Raw genomic sequence first — 20,052 nt, 5'->3', positions numbered from 1 at the left:
GTAGGACACTTGAGAACAAGCCATCTGTTTCATAATTTCATGGGGAAACTTGCAATTTTATACTTCATTAAAAATTTTTGGTGTTTAATGTATGGGAGGCTGTATTGGAGCCCAGTTGAAAGAGTGGTTTATAAAATACAGTGCTTGTACATTTTTTTACCTTGTTTGTCAGAATAAAAAAGATGTTCTGAAGGTCATCCTTTTCTCCCAGTATGATTATTTTTTATTTCACTAAAATCAGTTAATTTGGAAGAGAGTGAAACTTTCTGAGAACGAGTTGGGTGCAGCCTCATCAGGCAATCAGACACAAGATCAACACAGCTGTTGGGACTGCACCAGCTGGAAGATTCTCATCACAAGCCCGTCAGAGTGCAGGAGAAGAAAGCATGGTTGTCATGTGGGGTGATACCAGCAAGATTTATTAATTTACTCCTCTAAGAGATATTTAAAATCACTGCCAGGCTTCTTGAAGATTATAAAGCATTGAATTTTAATATAAGCAGGATTTGGGCTGTTCTAAAATTTCTTTCTTCAAATGCAAACACTGCTTTTCTTGAAAATGGGGCACACAAAATCTACTTTTTTTCTGAAAAAAACATACACCATACCACAAACCAAGATTTTGTGTATAATATATTTATTTGCATACAGAAATATGTATTTCTATGGTACATTTTATTATTGTATTTATAGTATATATATATATAAGCATACAGCATATTCCAGATAGATATATTAAATATGCACACAGTTCATGCTACAGCGTGCACCCTTTTAAGAGAAGCTTTTATTGAAGGGGCATGGTATTGTATATACATGCTGAAAATACACAGGTCCATCCAGCTGTGGGTGCTTTCCTAATCTATTTGCAACACCAGTACTATGGTTGTTGAAAAGGATATTATTAATCTGGATAGGGGAGGCAACTATCAGTGAACTCAATAGAAGAAAACAAGTAGACTGCATTACTAAGTAACTGTTGCCATCATGTTGAACACCCATCTGTCAAAATGTCACCTCTTCAAGACCAAAAAGCAGCGAGTGGACAAAGGGCAGAGTACGTGGGACCTCCAGCTTCCACATGTCAACCCAGAGAGCTTATTTCTTGTGACTTATTATATTGACAACTTTGTCTTACAATAGGGATCTGGGATTAAATTAAGGATGAACTGGTGAAAAGTGAATTATTTCTTTTTTCAGGAAATGTACTGGTCCTTTTCATATTCTTAATCTCATCTTATAAGACCACTCTGGGATATTTACATTATTGCTACGAGGAAAGAAGCAATAAAGACTTAACAGATACGGATGTTCCCAGCAAAAGCTAAGGAGACGAATTGTATTGTCTCATTATTCTGAAAAGAAAAATGGTAGCTTTGATACAAATTGACCATATGAACTACAAACATTTTTGATGGTTAACAACTGCAACCTTCTGACTAGACTCCATGACAATCATGATCAAACATTAAGATGTTAGAAATAATGAACTATATGCATGAATTGGTGACTTTGAATACATACATAGGACCTGTGTTCCCAGTCTTTGAATCATAAATACTCCAGAGTCAGTAGAGGAATGTTTCTTGTATGTTGTTGATTAATATTACTTTTATTTTCCAACAGGTGAGCAATTTGCAATAATTTTCTATAAGTGAGTTATTTATCCACTCACAGAAAGTTAATTCTAGGAATTCCTTTATAAAAAAAATGAGTTTCTTAGCCATGGCACTATGTACATTTCAAAATAAATAAATTTAGTTTGGAGGGGATGGGAGCCTGTCCTGTGCATGGTGACCTGTTCAGCCGTATTCCTGGCCCTACCCATTAAATACAAGTGTCTTCCTCCAACTTATGGCAGCAAAAAATGTCTCTATACATTGCTCAAAATGCTAAATGTTCCCCTAGGGAAAAAAGGGCCCTGGTGGGGAGTCACCAAAATAGGCAAATCCAACAACAGTTAACATAAATTTTTGATACAGTTTCCATATTTCTCCAATCACCTTCAGTGTTCCTTCCATTTTTCTGATTCTAGTTTCCATGGTATGGCAGTCTCACTTGGATTCTTTTCTTTAATTTGGCAATTTCTTTTTCAATGAAGTTGTGGTGGCTGGGGTGTATATCAAGAACAAAAGGAAGATGCATACAATGGCAATGGATAGTTAGATACAGTTTGACTCACATACTTTGGGTTGTTAGAGCAAACAAAACAGAAGTCCCTCATAAATCTTGGGATCCAAAGGGTTCATCCCAACTAAACTAAGTCTACATCATGGTGATACAACCAATGAAAAAGCAAACTAGTAGGACAAGGAAACAAGGAGCCCATTGACTTGATGTTCTTTCCACTCAATTGATTTTAGCCAATGTGAAGAGATGCTATGTAAAAAACTATGTGAATTTAAAATGAAAAAGTTTACACTGAATTATTTATAGACTAAAAATAATTATTTATAGACTAAAATAGCCCATATGAATGGATAATATGAAGTTACACATGAAATATTGGGTGGGGGTAGACAAATGGAATTGTTCAACCAAAGAGTTATTTTTATAAATAATGTTACCTACAATATTGTGGGCAATTTTCTTCTTATTAATTCACAACTTTTGTTGTTGCCTTTGTGCTTCTTCTTCTTCTTTTTCTTCTTCCTGTTCTCCTTCTTCAACTCTCCAAATTGATGAGAAAAGTTATATAAAATAACAGTAGTAAGTTCTAGGCTGACAAATTTGTCATGTAACTCACATGACCTACCACATCATATCGGGGCAAGATATTGTGTAGTCATGAATCGTAAATGCAATATATGACATTTGAAATAAAATTTACAAATTTAATTTCTATCCATTGGGTCATCTGTATAAAATATGATTGGAAGACTATAGAGAATAATGTAAGAAAATATATGAAGGTTTAAAATAACTAATGAAATGTGAATCAATTTATACTACACTTTTTGTGCTACAAAATAACATGTTTGTACATGGACAAGTTTCATGTAATACCAGTATAATTATTCCTGACCTGACTTTTTTATGGTCTAGAATTAGTGAGAAGAGACAGGGAATATCCACCTACATTCTTCTGTCATGTTCGGAGAGTCTGTTGGTTAACTGCTACATTTGGATCACAAAGAGTACTTCAATTCTACTAAAACCAGAGAATTTTGTGTTAAATAATCTTAGGGAAAGTTGGCAAGTTGAGGAATATGAAATATGTACTTTCAGATAAGTATTTCTGATTTTTTTCTCCTTCCAACAGGTACTAGTATAGTTATGCAACCTAATTTGATAATAATTTGAATATTCACCATGATTGGGCAATGAATTGAAGATTTGACTCTTCTGAGACTAAGTAAACTAGCCTTGTTTAGAAATCTCAATGAAAAAAGCTGCTGAAAATATCAGGAGTTTGTATTATACAAGTTAACATTTCATACTTGGGTCAGGCAGATTCAGGTTCAAACAGAAAACAACTCTAACCTTCTATCTTCTCATCTCAAAATTCATCTGGCATCTGTACACTTTCTCCAGCTGGACTGTCCATTTTTTAATTTGAGGAAATCTCAACTTTAGGATGACTTTGATTTCTCAAGAATGTTTATGTGTTAGGGAGACTATTCTGTTAAAATAAAAGGCTACTGTAGAAGGAAATGTTCTACACATAGGATCATAAGTGAATTAAAGCCTTATAGAATTTCTGACTCCCAGGAAGGCCAAAGATGCAGTGAGGAGGGGTGAAGTGCCCGTGTTCCAGCTGTCTCTGGATGGATTGGATGAAAGTCCTACAGGTACTACCATTATGCCATGTAGAATGGACAAGTGCAAACCTAGACCATAATAAAAATAAATGGTGTCATCTAGATGGGTTTTTGTTTGTTTGCATTGCATGGATGGAAAAAGAGACAGGTGGGGGAAAAAAAAGCGCTGATTGTAGTGTGGTCCTCCAAATAATATCATACCAAAAGAAGAGAATCTGCTTAATACTCTGGAGACTGTTTCTGCAGCCTTTTGGATTTCTTTTCTTCACTTGCCCGTTGTATAAAGTCCATTTCTCTATACTGAAGTCTCCACATTAGTGTGTATTCTGGCATTTCGTCCTCACAGGGACACATGAGAACAAAAGGAAAGAGAAACAACAAAAATGAATAGGTTTTTCTTTTGTGCAGAGACTGACAGATTTGTAGATTCAGAAGCCCTTCTTCAAGAGAGTACGGCAGCCTAGATTGTTCCTTAAATGCACAGTTCCAACATGCCTCTTTTATTGTCTCGTTGCTCCTAAACTGACAGTGTTTATAAGGTGAAAGGTTTTTTTTTTGTTTTTTTCAAACTGGAGCTATGGCATGAAAAGAGGGTCACTGTGGAGCTCCTTATTTTCCATTCCATAATAAGACCATAAAGTGCAAGGGCAGAGATTTTAATAGTAGGAGCTCTTTTATCCTCTTTATACTTCCCAAGCTCCCCTGACCATTTCCCTTCTTTTCAAAGGTGTTTTACCTTGTTGCACCTATGTTCTTGTAATGACACATGAGAAGGTGTTTAAAGGTCTTCTTGAAGGTGGCATTACACAGTGCATAGCAGGCGGGGTTGATAGTACTGTTGATGTAACAGAGCCAATAACCAATGGTCCACACTGTGTTGGGGATGCATGGTGCACAGAAGGTGTTAATGAGCACCATGACATTGTATGGGGCCCAGGTGATGATGAAAGCCAACAGGATAGCCAAGATTGTCCTGGTCACTTTCTTTTCCCGGGAAGGAGGAGGCTTCTTCTTTGCAGGCTGCTTGGTCATCTTCACAATCTTGCGGGCTACAATGTTCTGTTTTTCTTCTCCGTTCTGACCAGAAGACCCAACTAGCTCCACAGTGGTATTAGTTGGCGCACAGGAGTCACCTTTTTGGGTCTTGGTGACAATTTTGATGCATGTTTGCTTCGAGTTCTCATCTTTGGAATGGCCCAAGGAAGTGGAAACTGTGTTTTCATCCTGGGTTATTTCATCATCTCTCATATTGGAAGCCACAGCACTGACCGAGGTGGAATCGTTGGAGCTCTCTTTCTCTTCCCCCTGGACGCAGTTCTCGGTCACAGCATCTCTGGTGGCCTTGCCATTCTGGATTCTGTTGTGTTCCAGGCCACCATCGTTGCCGGGCATGTTGTTATTATTTGGCTTCACTATTCTTCCTTGCACCAGACTTGGAGAAACTGGATCTTGGTTGGCCACGGGCTCCTTCTTCTCCTTCTTTATCCTGCTCTTGCTGGCTCGGGATATATGCCAATACAGCACAGTCATGATGATCACTGGCAGATAGAAGGCTGCAATGGCGGTACCAAAGGTGACGGCGGCATTGGAGAAGAACTGAATGTAGCATTCCCCATCCTCCACAGTTCTCACCCCTACAATGAACTGCCAGAAGAGAATGGCCGGAGCCCAGAGGATAAAGGACAGGACCCAAGCAGCTGCTATCATCATCCCTGCCATTTTCGTGGTCCGCTTAACGGGGTAGGTCAGAGGTTTGGTGACACAGAAGTACCTGTCAAAGCTGATGATGAGCAGATTCATGACGGAGGCATTGCTGACCACATAGTCCAAGGCTAGCCAAAGGTCACACACCACAGGTCCTAGAGGCCAGTAGCCGATCACAGTGTAGAGGGTGTACAAGTTCATGGAGAAAACACCTATGATGAGGTCAGCACAGGCCAAACTGAACAAAAAGTAGTTGTTGACTGTCTGGAGGTGGCGGTTGACTTTAATGGAAACCATGACCAGGATATTTCCAATAATAGTCACCAAGCTGAGGGATCCAGCCACAAGGACAATAAAAACCACTTCAAATGTCTTATAAGGACTGGTAATAGCCAGGCCATTATTAGAGGAGTTTGTTGAGTTATTCATTTTGTGTTCAGTAGCCAAGTAGCCAAATCAACATTTAAGCCTGCAGGGAAATAGGATAAAATTAAGAATTATAACATAAATATGATTTAAAATACTTTAGATTTCTCTCTTTTGAGTTTTACTTCCCCCTACTGCCATCTTGCTTCTCCTGCATGATCATTGTGCCTGCCTGTATGAGTTCCCCACAAAAAGGTCAAAAGCTTCATAAGGGGGATTTAAGAGGTCCTCTCAGGGTGGCCATGAACTTGAAGGCCAAGAACATTTTGAATGTTTCCTTATAGGGATGTGAGGTACCTATCTATGTATCATCTTTTCATCTCACGAATCAAGTAAACAGAGCATAATTCTGATAAATTGAACTAAATACACCAAAGCTACCAAAGCATCAAGGGACTTCTAGAATGTACATACAGATTAATAATCCAGTGGGAAGACAATATTATGGGAGAAAGCATGAAACTGCATGTGTGGCTTCTCCAGTCAATAGCACCTGCCTTCCTGGTAGCTCTAAGCCTTTTTCATAATTATATTAAGGAGAGGGATAGTAAAGACAACATAATGATATTTTATTAATCAATATAATTCCCCCCAAAGAACAATTTTCTTTGACCTCTGTTTTATGAGGTCAGAAAAAAATTGTTCTTTGAGGGGAATTATCACCTAGCATTAAAATTTCCAATATTCCATATTGCTTATTAAATGCATATTGATATAATTGTACCAATTTTCAGAATGTTTTTTTTTCTTTCAAACCACTATGAACTCTGTTTTTTACTGTGCTTTCTACTAAACCTTTTGCTTTGCAGAAAATGAAACCGTGGTCCAGAAAGCTGAGAAACTGGTATCAGGTCACATTTAGAATCAGTGACAGGGATGAGACTGTGAACCTGTTTGCACAATCCTTCATTTGTTTACCTTGTACTCATCCTGTGGAGCAGCTTCACTCCATTAGGCATTGCAATATAGTCTGAGCATTCGGTGATGATGAGGACAGGGTTCCTGCTTGTGAGAGGCATGAGTTCTGGCAGCTAAGATAGCTTGGATAGAGAATTGATTATATAAGCTGTGTGCACTCTCTGCTGCCTAACCCTGTTGCACTAAAGTAAATACATCATTGCCATTTTTCCACACAATTCTGCCAAAGTCTGATGACCACCAAGTGATCTTTCATAAGGGAGAACATATGGTGGCCTTTAGGACAGAAAGTTAAGAGTTCATCAAGAAATATGTTTCCGGAGAAAAGCATCTAAGAGAAAATGTAATCCAACTTCTGCCTCTTTTTGAAAAAAAATGCTGCGAGCTGTGTGTGTCAGAAAATAAGAATACTGAGAAATTATTTGGTGTCACTTCAAAATGCAGAAATCTCTATTGATTCTAAAACCACTTATTTCCAAGTAATGGTATGAGATTTAGTGGGGGCAGTGGTTTGCTCTTGAAATTCATGTAGAAAATTTTTTAAGTAGCTTCACAGCAGAAATAGCATTTGAACAAATGGTTTATTCTGCTTAAGAGAACAAATTATCTTCAAGCATTTTAATAATAAAAACCTTAATAATAGAGTAGGATTTTGACCCTAATAGATCAGATCATAAATTCAATAGCCATAAAAATATTCAGTAAGTACTGCATGCATCATTTTTGCAGAGAAAAATAAATTAATATAGAAAAAATATTTGTAAGCACATAACAGAAAATCGCCTATTTCCCTTAATACAAAATAGTTTGGGGGAAAAATAAAGGAAAGATAAAAGACTAACAACCTAAAACACTGAAGTACAAGTTACATTAAAAAATAAATTAAATATAAGTGACTTTTACATATAAAAGAAATATTCAACTTCATAATTTAAAAATGAAAACCCATATATATGAGGCTACAGTCTAGTTTTAAGAAAATATTTGGTGATTTCCATCAGAGGATAATGTATAACATTTACTTATAAAAGCAGGCTTTTGAAATCAACTGATTTGATTCTTTATTTGAAAGATTACAGAAAGCACTGGAAGAGTAAATAGGGGATTTGTCCCTGATTTTTTGATTCTTGTCATAATTGTTGCTAATTAATAATTATAATTATTATTATTGTAGAATTGATATTAACACAGTCATATAATCCTCACTCTGTCCTCTACTTATTATTTTTTATTTTTTTATTTCCTCTCTTCTCACTCATCCTTCTTCTGTTTACCAGTAGCATGCATTTTTTTCAATAGAAAAAATAATTAAAGGAAAATGTAGCCTTAGGTCTCCCAAACATGTACACCTTATAGAAATGCTAACAGCTATACAAATACACAGGGCAGATTCTATCACCCCCTTTATGTGAAGAAAATTGAAATTATAAAAAAAGGTTAAGAAACCTGTCCTTTCAGCCCAAGGCTGGTGAGCAAATGATTTACAACTAAACCTACCATCCTTCCCGGCAGGTTACCCTTTCCCCTTGAAAGAATTGTAATTCATCCAGTAACAAAGAAAACTGTTAGGCAGCAGCAAGAAGATGAACTATACCCAAAGATTTCTAGCTGATGGACTGTTATGGGGAACTTGGGATGCTTATTGAGGTAGAACACTTTGTACTAACAGAGTTAGTTACTATTACATCCCCTAAAATTTTAGTTGTATTATTTTCTTAGTTCTGCTAATGCTCTGTGTAAAAATGGAAAACATTCTGCTTAGAAGCAGGCACAAGTATTTGAAGGGTGGCCTTCCTGTCTTCTAGTGTAAGCACAGAGTCGTTACGCATGTTCCTCCTCCATGAAAGAAAGCTTCCGTTTGTCAAGTCCATCAACCCCTCGCTGCTTCTGCTGTTTAAATTTCTACAAAAGCTTTTACTTCTAGTGTGGCACCACAGGGTGTCATTAAGGCAACAATAGTTACATCATTGATGAAACAACATAATCACAACAGACTAAATGATGAAGATGACCTTCAAAGGGCTCTGCATCTTAATATGGCAAGTGTGTAATAACCGTCCATCTGGTATTTTACAGTTTGTTTTCTGACTAAGTTCTGGAAGGGCTATGGAAACTGATGAGAAGAAAATTTTTCTGCCCTTAGTTTCTTTGCTACTTGAGTCTCTACACATAGCAGAGAGGAATGTAACTGTGATTCAATATTTTCTTCACAAAGTTATGTGTGCTAATCTCTGCTCTCATTTATTAGCTGGGTGATGCTGAACCTCTAAATCAAATTCTAAAACCTTAATTTTTTTTCTCTCAAATGGGAATAATAATCCTCCTTTTATTTCAGAGTGGTGGCAAGGCTCATAGTGACATAATGCCTTTGGACCATGATCTATAAATGTTAATATTAAAGAAATGCTAGTAATTTTCAAACCTGTCAAATGGGTATAAATTATTCACCTTTCCTAATAGCTAACAGAAAGTCATGTGTGTGTATGTGTCTTTGAACCATGTTAAGAGTGGGAAGGTGCAGGGTGTAGAGGCTGAAGTAATACTAAATTTTCATTATCAATGATATAAATTACTAATAACACTAGTACCAACAAAAATTATGATGATAAAACATTTAAAGGATAATAACTCTTCGGAGCAACTCATAAGGTGATTAGTATTTTTATTATACACCTTTATAACATGTTAAAGATCAAAGAATTAGGTTACTTGACACTCAAACGGAAGTCACCCAACTCTAGACTATGCTACAAGCACGGTCTAAGGACTGGTCTCAATAGTTAAAATCACTCACAAACACAGTGACCTGCCATACCTGAATCCTATACTCAAACATCAAGTTAGTATCTCGATGAGGAAAACTAAGTAAAGGTCATCATATCTGGTCAATATTGCAGCTTTGGGTGGAGATATTCACAGCAAGATAAAAAATCAGTAAGTGGAGTTCTGCATAAGAAAATATGTGATATTTGAGATTCAAAAAATTTTACTGAAAACCCATCAAAAACTGTAATTTTTGATTTGTAAGAGAGCTGGGAATGTAGCTCAGTGAGATAAGCAAGATATGCAAAATACCCTGGTTTTGATCCCAGCACTGGAAAGATAGCTATATGCATATATTACCATGTGAGCTGATAAATAGCCCCTCACAAAAACACTCATACTGATGGCATACGTTTTCTAAATACTAACAATAATGGATTTTTTTTATGAATTGTTAAAGAGAGAATACTAATTAATTTTTTAAAATATTCTGAAATATATTCACAAGTTGATAATTAAATAAAACAAATGGGATTTTCTTCAAACCCTTCCCAGCTCAAGCAGCATGCCTAATGAACATATGAAGAACACTTACATAGGTGCATCTGTGGTATAGTAAGCTAACGACCTGTGAGTAGCCTAAGTGCTAGACTTTTTTTTTTTTTGCATGTCATTTCATTTAATTCTCACAATAACCCTAACATGATTATTATTCTCTTTTCCTGTTTTATAGATGATTATAATCAGAGAGCCAGCAACTGCTGGGGCCATGATTCAAATTTAGGTCTGTGTGACTCCTAGGAATACATTATTTCCACTAATGTTCTAACATGTAATAGAAAGTAAATCACAAAAAATGTGTTCTAGAGGAATTAGAAAGTCAAGGGGAAAAATGAATCTGTGATAGGAAATCATTAAATCTGGAGGGAGATGATATGTGATCGTAAAATAAAATTTAGAACAAGAAGGGAGTTTGGAAATCAAGAGGGACTTACATAAAGTTGAATTTATAATTGCTTATATTTCTTTAACTTTTGTTTTTAAAATGTAATCTTACTGAATACACTTCTAGTTTTTGCTGCCATTTGAACACATTATTAATAGTAGCAAGATGTTCTGGATGATCTTCCTCCATCTCTTTCAGCTATTGAGATCTAAAAAGCAGCATATTCACTGAGCAAACACAGTAACAGAATCATAAGCCTTGCCAGAGTTGCCTGAAATTCCCACAAATGACAGGGCAGCAATAAGGTCATGTTAACCTTTAACTTATGGTTATTAGGACTAAATTTTTTTTTCAATCATATTATACTTAGGTATATAGCTTTCAATATGTATGTAAAATACTATCATAAGAAACAAGAAAGATATAAATTTGATTGGCACAATGTGACAATACAGGGAAATATCAGAGTATTGTAGAAAATAAAACTCTACCTACTCAGGGAGTAGCAGATATTGGTGGAGAGAATGCAAACATTCTCTTTCTTCTTTTTAGAATGACTTGTGGTGATCTTGTGCTATGTTATCCTTGATTAGGAAGCAAATTAAGCACATTTATTTGTAATTGCACATAATATTTATAAATAAATGTGGTATAATTCATCTGATAAGTGAGATTCTGAGTGTAATTTTTTCACAGAAGATGTGACTTTTGAGGTATATATAATCTGTTTTTGATACTTTTAATATTCAATTAATCCCAGTAATCTGTAAACCACATTGGTACAGGTATTAAGTAGGATTCAAGATGATCAATAATCAATCACTCCTTCTATCAATAATTTGGGAGAGAAAATTTAGAAAAAAATATGGGAAGAGAGTTTTTCAAGGAAGTTTTGAGGAGCAAAACCCCTTTCTCTAAAGGAAAATTTTGTTGTATGCAGATTTTAATGTTGATACAGCTGATAATATAGATTGCTTGTATTACAATGGGCCTTGCAAATCATGAATGTCTTTAAATTTTACTGACAGGGAAAGAGGAGTCCTTGCCTGGGACTCAGGAGACATTCCAACATTCACAGATGACAATATTGACATTCTACCTTCTGACTGCTTTGACAGCCTCACACAGAAATGGAGTGAGTCTTTACATTTTTTCCCCTTTAATCAGGATTTCCTTTGAGTTGAGCTGAGCTGCATGTGATGACTTAGTCAACATTTCTAGTGCTTCTTTGTGGGCTCCTGGATCTCAGTGCAATAGCAGTTCTGGTGGGGGGTGGTGTCTGTAGGGAGGAGTAGGATCCTTGCTAAAAAATTAGGTTTGTTGCTTTTTCATTACAAAATTGCTATTGAAGTGGCCTTGTGAACTGATGACCTGATCTTCCTATGAGATCAAGAGTTGCTGGGGTGGAAGTGAAGAGGAATGGGTGCTCAGAGACACATTCTTTCCACAAGGAATTCATAATGCAGGTAGACACAAATTGCTGAGAAACTTCCGGTTTTCTAAATCAATTCTGGATCAATTTAATGTCAGGTGCCAGGGCTAGGAATCTATGGAGGAGGTCTGCTCAGAGTGGGATGAAATAAATAGATAGATAGACACAGAAAGTTCCCTGGAAATCTTTCCTAAGATTTGAACCATTAGGTTCAGAAACATGGAACAAGAACACAGTACAAGGCTTACTCACCTACACTGAGTTTTTCATGTTATCCAAAATTATGTGTCAAAAGTATTTTGGAAGCAACCCGTGAGTTTTTCCCATTTTGGAAACTGTGGCACAGAACAGCAGACTTTACTAAATGTGCAGGAAGTAAAATATTAGGGGACAAAATAGCCACACTGCAAACACTTTGCATTTTCCAAGGGGCACATTTATAGGGTCTGCGCATTACTATGCAGAGGCTGCACTTTGACAAAAAAAAAAAAAAAGAAGAAGAAGAAGAAGAAGAAAATGCAAAAGCAAATGATAGAAGAGTGAAAATAGCTGAAACAGCAATCTGATCCTCACAGTAGTACACATGGAAGAGAATTCATGAATTTTCACAGTGTGAAAAACATCAGGATTATGCAAGGCCTTGTTATATAGTGCAAACACGTGTGCTGTGCTGCTTTGGCTGCTTGTCAAGTATAACACTATGCTTAGTGATTCTGGGACAAATCTCCACTCCATGACAGCCAAGCCATCCTTTCCCTTCTTCTGAACACAACACCACTTACCCTAAATAATATCATGACTAACGGGGAAAGAGTCGTAAACACGATTTAACTAGGATCCTGTCTTTCTTCTGACAACCATGGCACATTTTAGTCATCGGCTCGCACAACACACCTCCTGCTGGAAAGGAAAAGAGATCTGGACAATTTGAAACCAGACGAAACCTGGAAACACCCAAACTTTTGACTTTTAAAAGTCAAATTCCATCTGAGTAAGCCCTGCGGCACCTACCCTTCCCTGTGCCAGGAATTTGACAGAACTCAAGACAGATGATGAATGCATCGAAGGAGAGGGTGTAGGCTAATCAGTGCGCTCCAGAGCACACAGCCCTTGAGCTGAGGAAGCTCTCTGTCCAAAGGTTGTTCTGTCCTCCCAGGGAAGAGTAGTGAAAGGGAGTGGAAACAGTTCCCACAGAGCTGCTGAATGTTGCATTTGATTAGGCAGCTGTATTTGAATCAAAGTCTGCATCTTTCTACCATCTTGAGGAGCTGAAAATATATAGTCGGCTTTTTTGTTTTTGTTTTATTATTTTTCCCCATGAAGTTGGCAGACTGCTGGTTTAATAACTCTAAATTAGTTAATTCATTGCTTTGAATTAAAAATGTGAATCAAATTTGCAGAGGCATTGAGGCTTGTTATGACTCTGATGGAATATTCTAGAATAAAAGCTGTTGTTCTCTGTAGAAGCTGGTCAATCCAAACAATGCTTCCCGCTAGGGAGTCTTTTCAATGGTACACGTGCTTTCCCTTGGAAGCTGAGCACGTGGCAACACAAGTTGGGTACAGCAGGTCAAGGACAGCTTGGGAGAAAGGAAGAAAAATCAGTTTAGGAGAAGAGAGTTCAAAGAGGAAGTTACTGTGTTTTCTCTGAAGGGTAGACCAGGATACTCAGAGTAAAATAAATGGATCAGAAGTGGGAGGTGCACACAGATGTGAAATTTCTTCTTCCAAGTATAAAGAAAATAAACATTCAGATAATGCAATTTACAATAGTTAACCAGAGCCAAGAACACTTAGTGGTACGTAGCAATGTACAGTTGTTTATTTATGATACTGGGGATTGAACCCAGGGACGCTTAACCACTAAGCCAACATCACCAGTTCCCCACTCCTTATTTTTTAAATTTTGAAACTGGATCTTCCTAAAGTGCTCACTAGGTTGCCCAGGATGGCCTTGAACTTGAAACTTGAGATCCTCCTGCCTCATCCTCTGGAGTTACTGTGATTGCAGGCATGAGATATTGTGTATGATTGACATAGACATTTATTTTAAGTTGTTCTCTACTTTAGGCTGCATTGGTGAAGAAAAGAAAGAAAAAGATCATCATCAATGCAGGTGTTACTCTTCATTAAAAATCACATTTGCATGAAAAATAGATATAATTAGATTATTTTATAGATATAAGTTTACTGGCTACCTCCCATTAAGGCACATGCACCTATAAGGGTAGCTTAATAGATACCCCCTAATCTGGTAGCAAAAACTATAACATAGGTACTCATAACCCAGGGAAGCAAATTTACCTCCATGAACTTTGAATCCCCTCAGTTTTCAATGACAGAAATGATACAGGCCTCATATACTTATGATTCATACCGGATTCAACGAAGCTATAAAAAAAATAGTAAGGAAGTGTAGAAAGTAATGGGCAGCAAACTATTTTTATTGTTTCCAATCGAAAAAGAATGATTGTTTGCTCAGAGTCTGATTGCAGACTATTTCTAGAACTGAGTAAAATGACCACAGTGTTATCTCACTAAAACTTTAAAAATCAGGGAAGGGAGAAGATGAAAGTCTTCACTAAATGATCAGATGGCAACTGAGATGAGGGGACATAAAAATCTGCATCAACTCATCAAAGATTTGTGAATCTGAGGCACTGATTTAGAGTTAAAATAAAGCAAGTTGGTCAGAAAGAATGAAGAGGTTTATGTGGAAAATCAGAACAGTCAACTTTACCTGCTTGAAATAAACCACTTCTTGTTGATAACTCCAGGTACATCACAACATAATTATGTGATACCTGTCATTTCACACTGCCAATCCTCTCTTCCTGCAGTCCTTTCCCTTTTGGGTCCCATCATCTTTAAAATCTATTTAACTATTTAAACATCCCTTCTCTCCTTCAGTCACAGCCTCTCCACACAGGAAAAGTATATCTCTCATGCAGACTGAGTGATAGCTCTGACAAAAGTGACACTTCTCATCCTCAGTTGTACCATCTTGGTTTGGAAATGGCCTCATCCTACTTTATCTGCCTCCATCTTCACCATGTCATCTAATAAAAAGTAGCTAAAGTTTGAGCATTTCATACATGGAGATGCTTAAATACAGTTTCCATTCCTAAATCATGCATGAGAAGGGAAGATCTTCTAATGGAGAGATGACCAACAGATTGAGACTTATGCACAAATCTGGTAGGTAGGATGTTTGCCCAGAAACACCACTGTGTTCCTATTAGCAAAGCAATTTTAGTATGTATTGTTTGCTGGGAGAAGTATATGCATAGCTGTACCTCTAAGAGGATGTAGGATTCTGAGTAATTATCAAATCACTGGAAGATCTCAAGTTGGAAGGAAGCAGGAAGCTGAGGGATTTTGTCCTGGATTCTTCACCTAATCACCATATCAGTCAAGCATGCCAGTTGAGGAGGAAGGAATGATAACACCTATGAGAAGATAAGAAAGACAATATTTCTTCTGCTAAAAGCAGGCAGGTTAAGGAGAATTTCTGATGAAGGATTAGTACAAAGTGACAATATGTTACACAGAGACTTGCAAGTTCAAAACTGGACTGGTGTGCACAATTGTCCAAACATGAAGAATGGCAACCGTCTTGTTGACACTTGTGGAGGGAGAGAGTAGCGAAGGTCCTGGATACACATCTGAGGGATGGACCAGCAGAAAGTTGGCTTCTTGCTCTGTAAGAGTGAGCCATCTCTCCTTCCTGTAACTTTCACACACAGATAACTGTGAAATGTCAGTGGAATCAATAAACCTGAAAATGAGGCCTATCTTTGCTGTTTTCTGGTTGTGTGAACTTAAATACGTTGAAACCTTTTCCATTTGTGCAAGATCTAACAGTCATGGAAAATAGCATGTGCCATTCACAAATTCTTCTATATGAACTCAATATACTGGGCTCTTTGCAGGCGCTCTATAAGCACTTGCTATGACAGAGTTCATTATAATTGACAGGTGGTTCTTACAAGCAAGTAGAGCATGAAGAAAAAAAAATAACAGAAAGGAACAAATTATACTCTTCATATTTCTCCCAAAATATAAGAAGGCAATTTGACTAATTTTTATTTTATATGAGTCAATTCTATATGAATTTTATTATTTAATTCCATTCATCTTAAGGATTCCAGAAATCGCACTATCATTCTGTGGTATCCAGGTGCTCATGCTAAAGTGGAATCATCATTCTAAACTTCAATAACAGTTCTGTGAAAATTAGCAACTACTTTTCCTAAACAAAGGGACACAGACAAGTGAGCCTCCAATCACAATTCTTGCTGTAGATTCATGAACAATTATTTTGTAATTCTAAACTGATATATTAGCTCAAAGTAGTGAATCTTGGAAAAGATAATCTTTCTGAGGTTTTTCTGAAGAAAAAACTTTAGCTGTTCACAAACACAGATCCATTCCCGAAATGAAGATTTCTTACTGACAAAGATAAAAACAGAAGAAAAATTGAATACTGCAAATGCTTAGTGCATGCTGTATGAGTAGGCATAAAAATGAATTTGTGACTTCCATTTTACAGATCACTCCGGGTGCTGCCTTCAAAGAAACAACTGAATTTAAAGTCTCATTTTAGTAGTTTTACTAATTGAAAGAAGAGGCCTGTGACAAATAGAAGTCAAGAACCTTCTTTCATCCAAAGGCCTGTTGACCTGAGTGGCTTACCTCAAGCCTTTTGTCACTTAATCATGAGAATTTCTCTTGACAATTTCATTTCCTTTATCCAAGTCCTTGTCTTTCAAATATTTATTCACTTTCTCCCTTACCATCCTAACTTCAACAAGTGCAGCATGTATGAGATGGCATCAGCTGTTTGAGAACCACAGAAAGAGGGATGACTACCTAGTCTTTCATGCCATGTTACTCTTCTGGTATGACTGTCTAGAAGGAAGAAAGGAACTTTATTTATGGATGTGGAGGCTAAAAAACATGATCTGGAAATGGTATTCCACTAGACAATGGAGATAGCCTCACCATCCTAGAACCCAGGAGTCAAAACTAGTTCAGAGCTGAATTCCAGTAGCAAGACAGGAATCAGCCCTTTGGGGATAAAATGGTCCATAGCCACTAGCTGAACCCTATCTGATGGGCCACACCCAGTTCTCATGGTTGTCTTGGAGAGCAGCTGTATGCTCTTATCCCTCAGTTGGTCTTCACTCCGGTTTATGGGTGGCTAGTGGGACAGATATGCTTAGTTAAAATGTTCCAAGGATGGATTCATTTGCAGACCTCCTCATAGTCCTAGTTCTTCATGATAAAACATCCTCTGGTCTGTGTGAGCATTTAGAAATGCAACTTGTGAGCAGCTGCCTCCGTCTTTGCTCTTGTTTGGTTGCTTTCAAAGTCCATTGGAAAACTGAAACCCAGCCTGATGTTTTTCTTCTTTTCCTTTTAGTGTTGTTATTAAAATTTTAAAAATGATACTGTGAACAAAGTTGACCTCTTTCAACAGGGACTAAATAGTAAGTCACAGTGGGATGGCCCTGTCTAGGGATTGAAGAAGTAACTGAACTACAAAAAAAACCTAAAAACACATTGTGGGGGGCAGGGATGATGGGAAGAGATTTCATTATGCTTGCCAGAATGTCCAGTACATGCTCAAATTTCCAAACTGTGCTTTAAAATAAAGATTTGGGAGTCACTGAACCATAACTAACTTCTGTGTTCTTAAAATGAATTGCACATTCCTTCTCAAGCAAACATAAACCCTTGAGTGGTTTACCATAAAAGACTCAATGGATTTATACACCTCAAACAATATTTTCATACACTGAGGTTAAATGAATTGGAAAATTGTGAATTACTGTCAACAAAATACACAAAGATATAAAAGACAGAATTTTTTTTAAATGGTAAATAGTTCTGGTTACATTAACAGTAGTATGCAAAGTTGGATCAGTAACAAAATAAAAATGTGAACAGACTGATCCTTGATTTGTGCCTTGAGAATAAAGCAAATCAGAAAAGTGAAGTCATTTAAAATAAAAGTAGGTTAAGTGAGGCCTTTATATCTGGTTTAGGGCTGAGGATGTAGCTTGGTGGTAGAACACTTGCCTAGCATGTGTAAGGATTGGAGTTCACTTTCCACAAATGACAATGGATAAATAAAATAAGAAATATTTTGTTTAGTTGCCTTTTTAAAAAGTAAGTAGGAATTATTAAAGATAGTGAAGAGAAAAAGCATCCAAAAACTTAAGAGCAATAGTCATCTCTGGTTAGGCAAGACCTAAAGAAAGCAAAAGAGAATGGATCTGGAGACATGGAGAGAGAAGAACCCCAGAATTAATCTCACAAACAGAAGAGAAGGGGAGAAAGATCACAGTGGGTTAAATTAGTTCCAGAGATGCCGATGAATTGCATGTTTAGGAAAATTTCCTTGAACCCTTTATTGAGGATGAAGAGGGTAGTAGTCAGAGGACTTAAAGAGAAATGGAGTCTGGGATCCCCAGGGAAATGAAGCCCACTTGAGTTAGAAACTATCAAAAGCTGTTTGTCATCAACCAAACTGGCAGTAAGAGCTCTCTCAGCAGAGTCTTGGCTCAGGTTTCAGTTTCAATGTGCCCATCTTCATTGCTTAGATTGTTGCCTCTCTGGGTTTGAGTCCCTGTGTGACCTGGTCCCTCAGCTGTGATCTTGTGAAGGATCTCAGTAGCACTTTGGAAATGCCCCACTCCAGTCTGTGCACATGAGCACTCTCCTAAAACTGTTGTTGTCTCCTAATCCTTCAAGAATAAGTTCATGTTGAGATGACCACTGCTAAACTGGTTGTTAATTTCATAAATGAAATGATGCTCATAAAGGTATTTAAACCCAGTTCAGGCTCTGAATCCTTTATTTATAGACTTAAGCAAAGGCTTAAAATTGACTCTGGCTAGGTCAGGGGGAGAAGTAAGAAGAGAATTACTTGTACAATTTGCAGAATGGCCAAAAACGTATGCTATATCTGTTTGAGATGTTGTTCTAATACTTTGTTATTTACGAAGCAGATTCTTAGATATTTTAATATTGGAAGAATGATAAAGCTTTGTCTTACTTATTCTGATCAATAACCATTGACCTGAAGTCATAACCTCTCACATTCAAATAATCACTATTTATTATTGAACTCTGTGTAAGTCTATAATAGATCAATTTGCTAATAATTGTTTCCTGTCACTAATGTTATCCAGAATTGGATCCTTTCTTGTCACATAACAGCAACATGTGTATGGGGAGGTTGGCAAACACTGTTCCTTCTGTTTACTTGTATTATGTGTAGAACAAACTGCAACAGATTATGGATGTAATCAGAGCATACATCATGACTTCTGCTTAACTATTAATCCACTTTTTTTTCATGGGATGGCACCCAGGGGCACTTAAGCACTGAGACACATCCCCAACCCTTTTTAATTTTATATTTAGAGACAGAGTCTTGCTGAGTTGCTTAGGGCCTCTGTGAGTTGCTGAGGCTGGCTTTGAACTTGTAATCCTCCTACCTCCTGAGCCACTGGGATTACAGTTATGCATCACTGGGCCTGGTTTATCAATAGATTTTTTTAAAAAAAATTAAATTTCTTTTAATTAGTTATACATTATCAATACATTTTTGAATCATTATAATGACATCATTTAATGACTCCAGTGATTTACATCTTTAGGTTACATGATGAAAAACAAGTAAATAGGTAAAAAAGGGAGGTATGAATTGTAAATAGTGTCCCTGGGCCAATTATTAATAAACTTTCCATGCAAATGGGCATCAGTCTCAAATTATTAAATTATCCAGGTGAGGATTTTCTGATGAAAACAATTGAATGAATTCAAGAATACCTCCTTGCTGTCTTTAATTTTGTGCAAGCCATCCACTGAACTGTCTTGCCTGAATGGTAGCTGCTCTTATTTTTTTCTCCTCCTGAGAATGTGTGTGTGTGTGTGTGTGTGTGTGTTTTAATTTAAGACTTCGTGAGCACTATCAGAGAGAGGATTTTGATTTGAATCTCTTTTATCTCAAAAATAAGTTGTTTAATTTTGAGAACATCTTCCTCAGGAGTTCAAGCATATTGAACTCCTATGTAGGCCCATGGCCTACC

At 36.9% G+C, this 20,052-nt stretch overlaps 1 protein-coding gene across 6 annotated transcripts in view; it reads right to left on the bottom strand.

The window, feature by feature from the left end:
• Positions 1-2,719: 2,719 nt before the first annotated feature.
• Positions 2,720-20,052, bottom strand: part of Chrm2 (cholinergic receptor muscarinic 2) — a 126,034-nt gene continuing 108,701 nt past the window's right edge. For all 6 annotated transcript variants that reach the window (XM_058575727.1, XM_058575728.1, XM_046434035.2 and 3 more), the window contains one exon: positions 2,720-5,934. In XM_058575727.1, coding sequence (XP_058431710.1) covers positions 4,494-5,894 — 1,401 coding nt within the window. In that variant the 5' untranslated portion in view covers positions 5,895-5,934 and the 3' untranslated portion in view covers positions 2,720-4,493. The remainder of the gene's footprint in view (positions 5,935-20,052) is intronic.

This window comes from Marmota monax, unplaced genomic scaffold, assembly GCF_021218885.2.
Source record: "Marmota monax isolate L192 unplaced genomic scaffold, Marmota_monax_Labrador192_F-V1.1 WCK01_AAM20220418_F8-fsc00122, whole genome shotgun sequence".
NCBI lineage: Eukaryota > Metazoa > Chordata > Mammalia > Rodentia > Sciuridae > Marmota > Marmota monax.
Note: the sequence above shows the minus strand (reverse complement) of the source record. Positions and strands in the feature narration are given on the sequence as shown.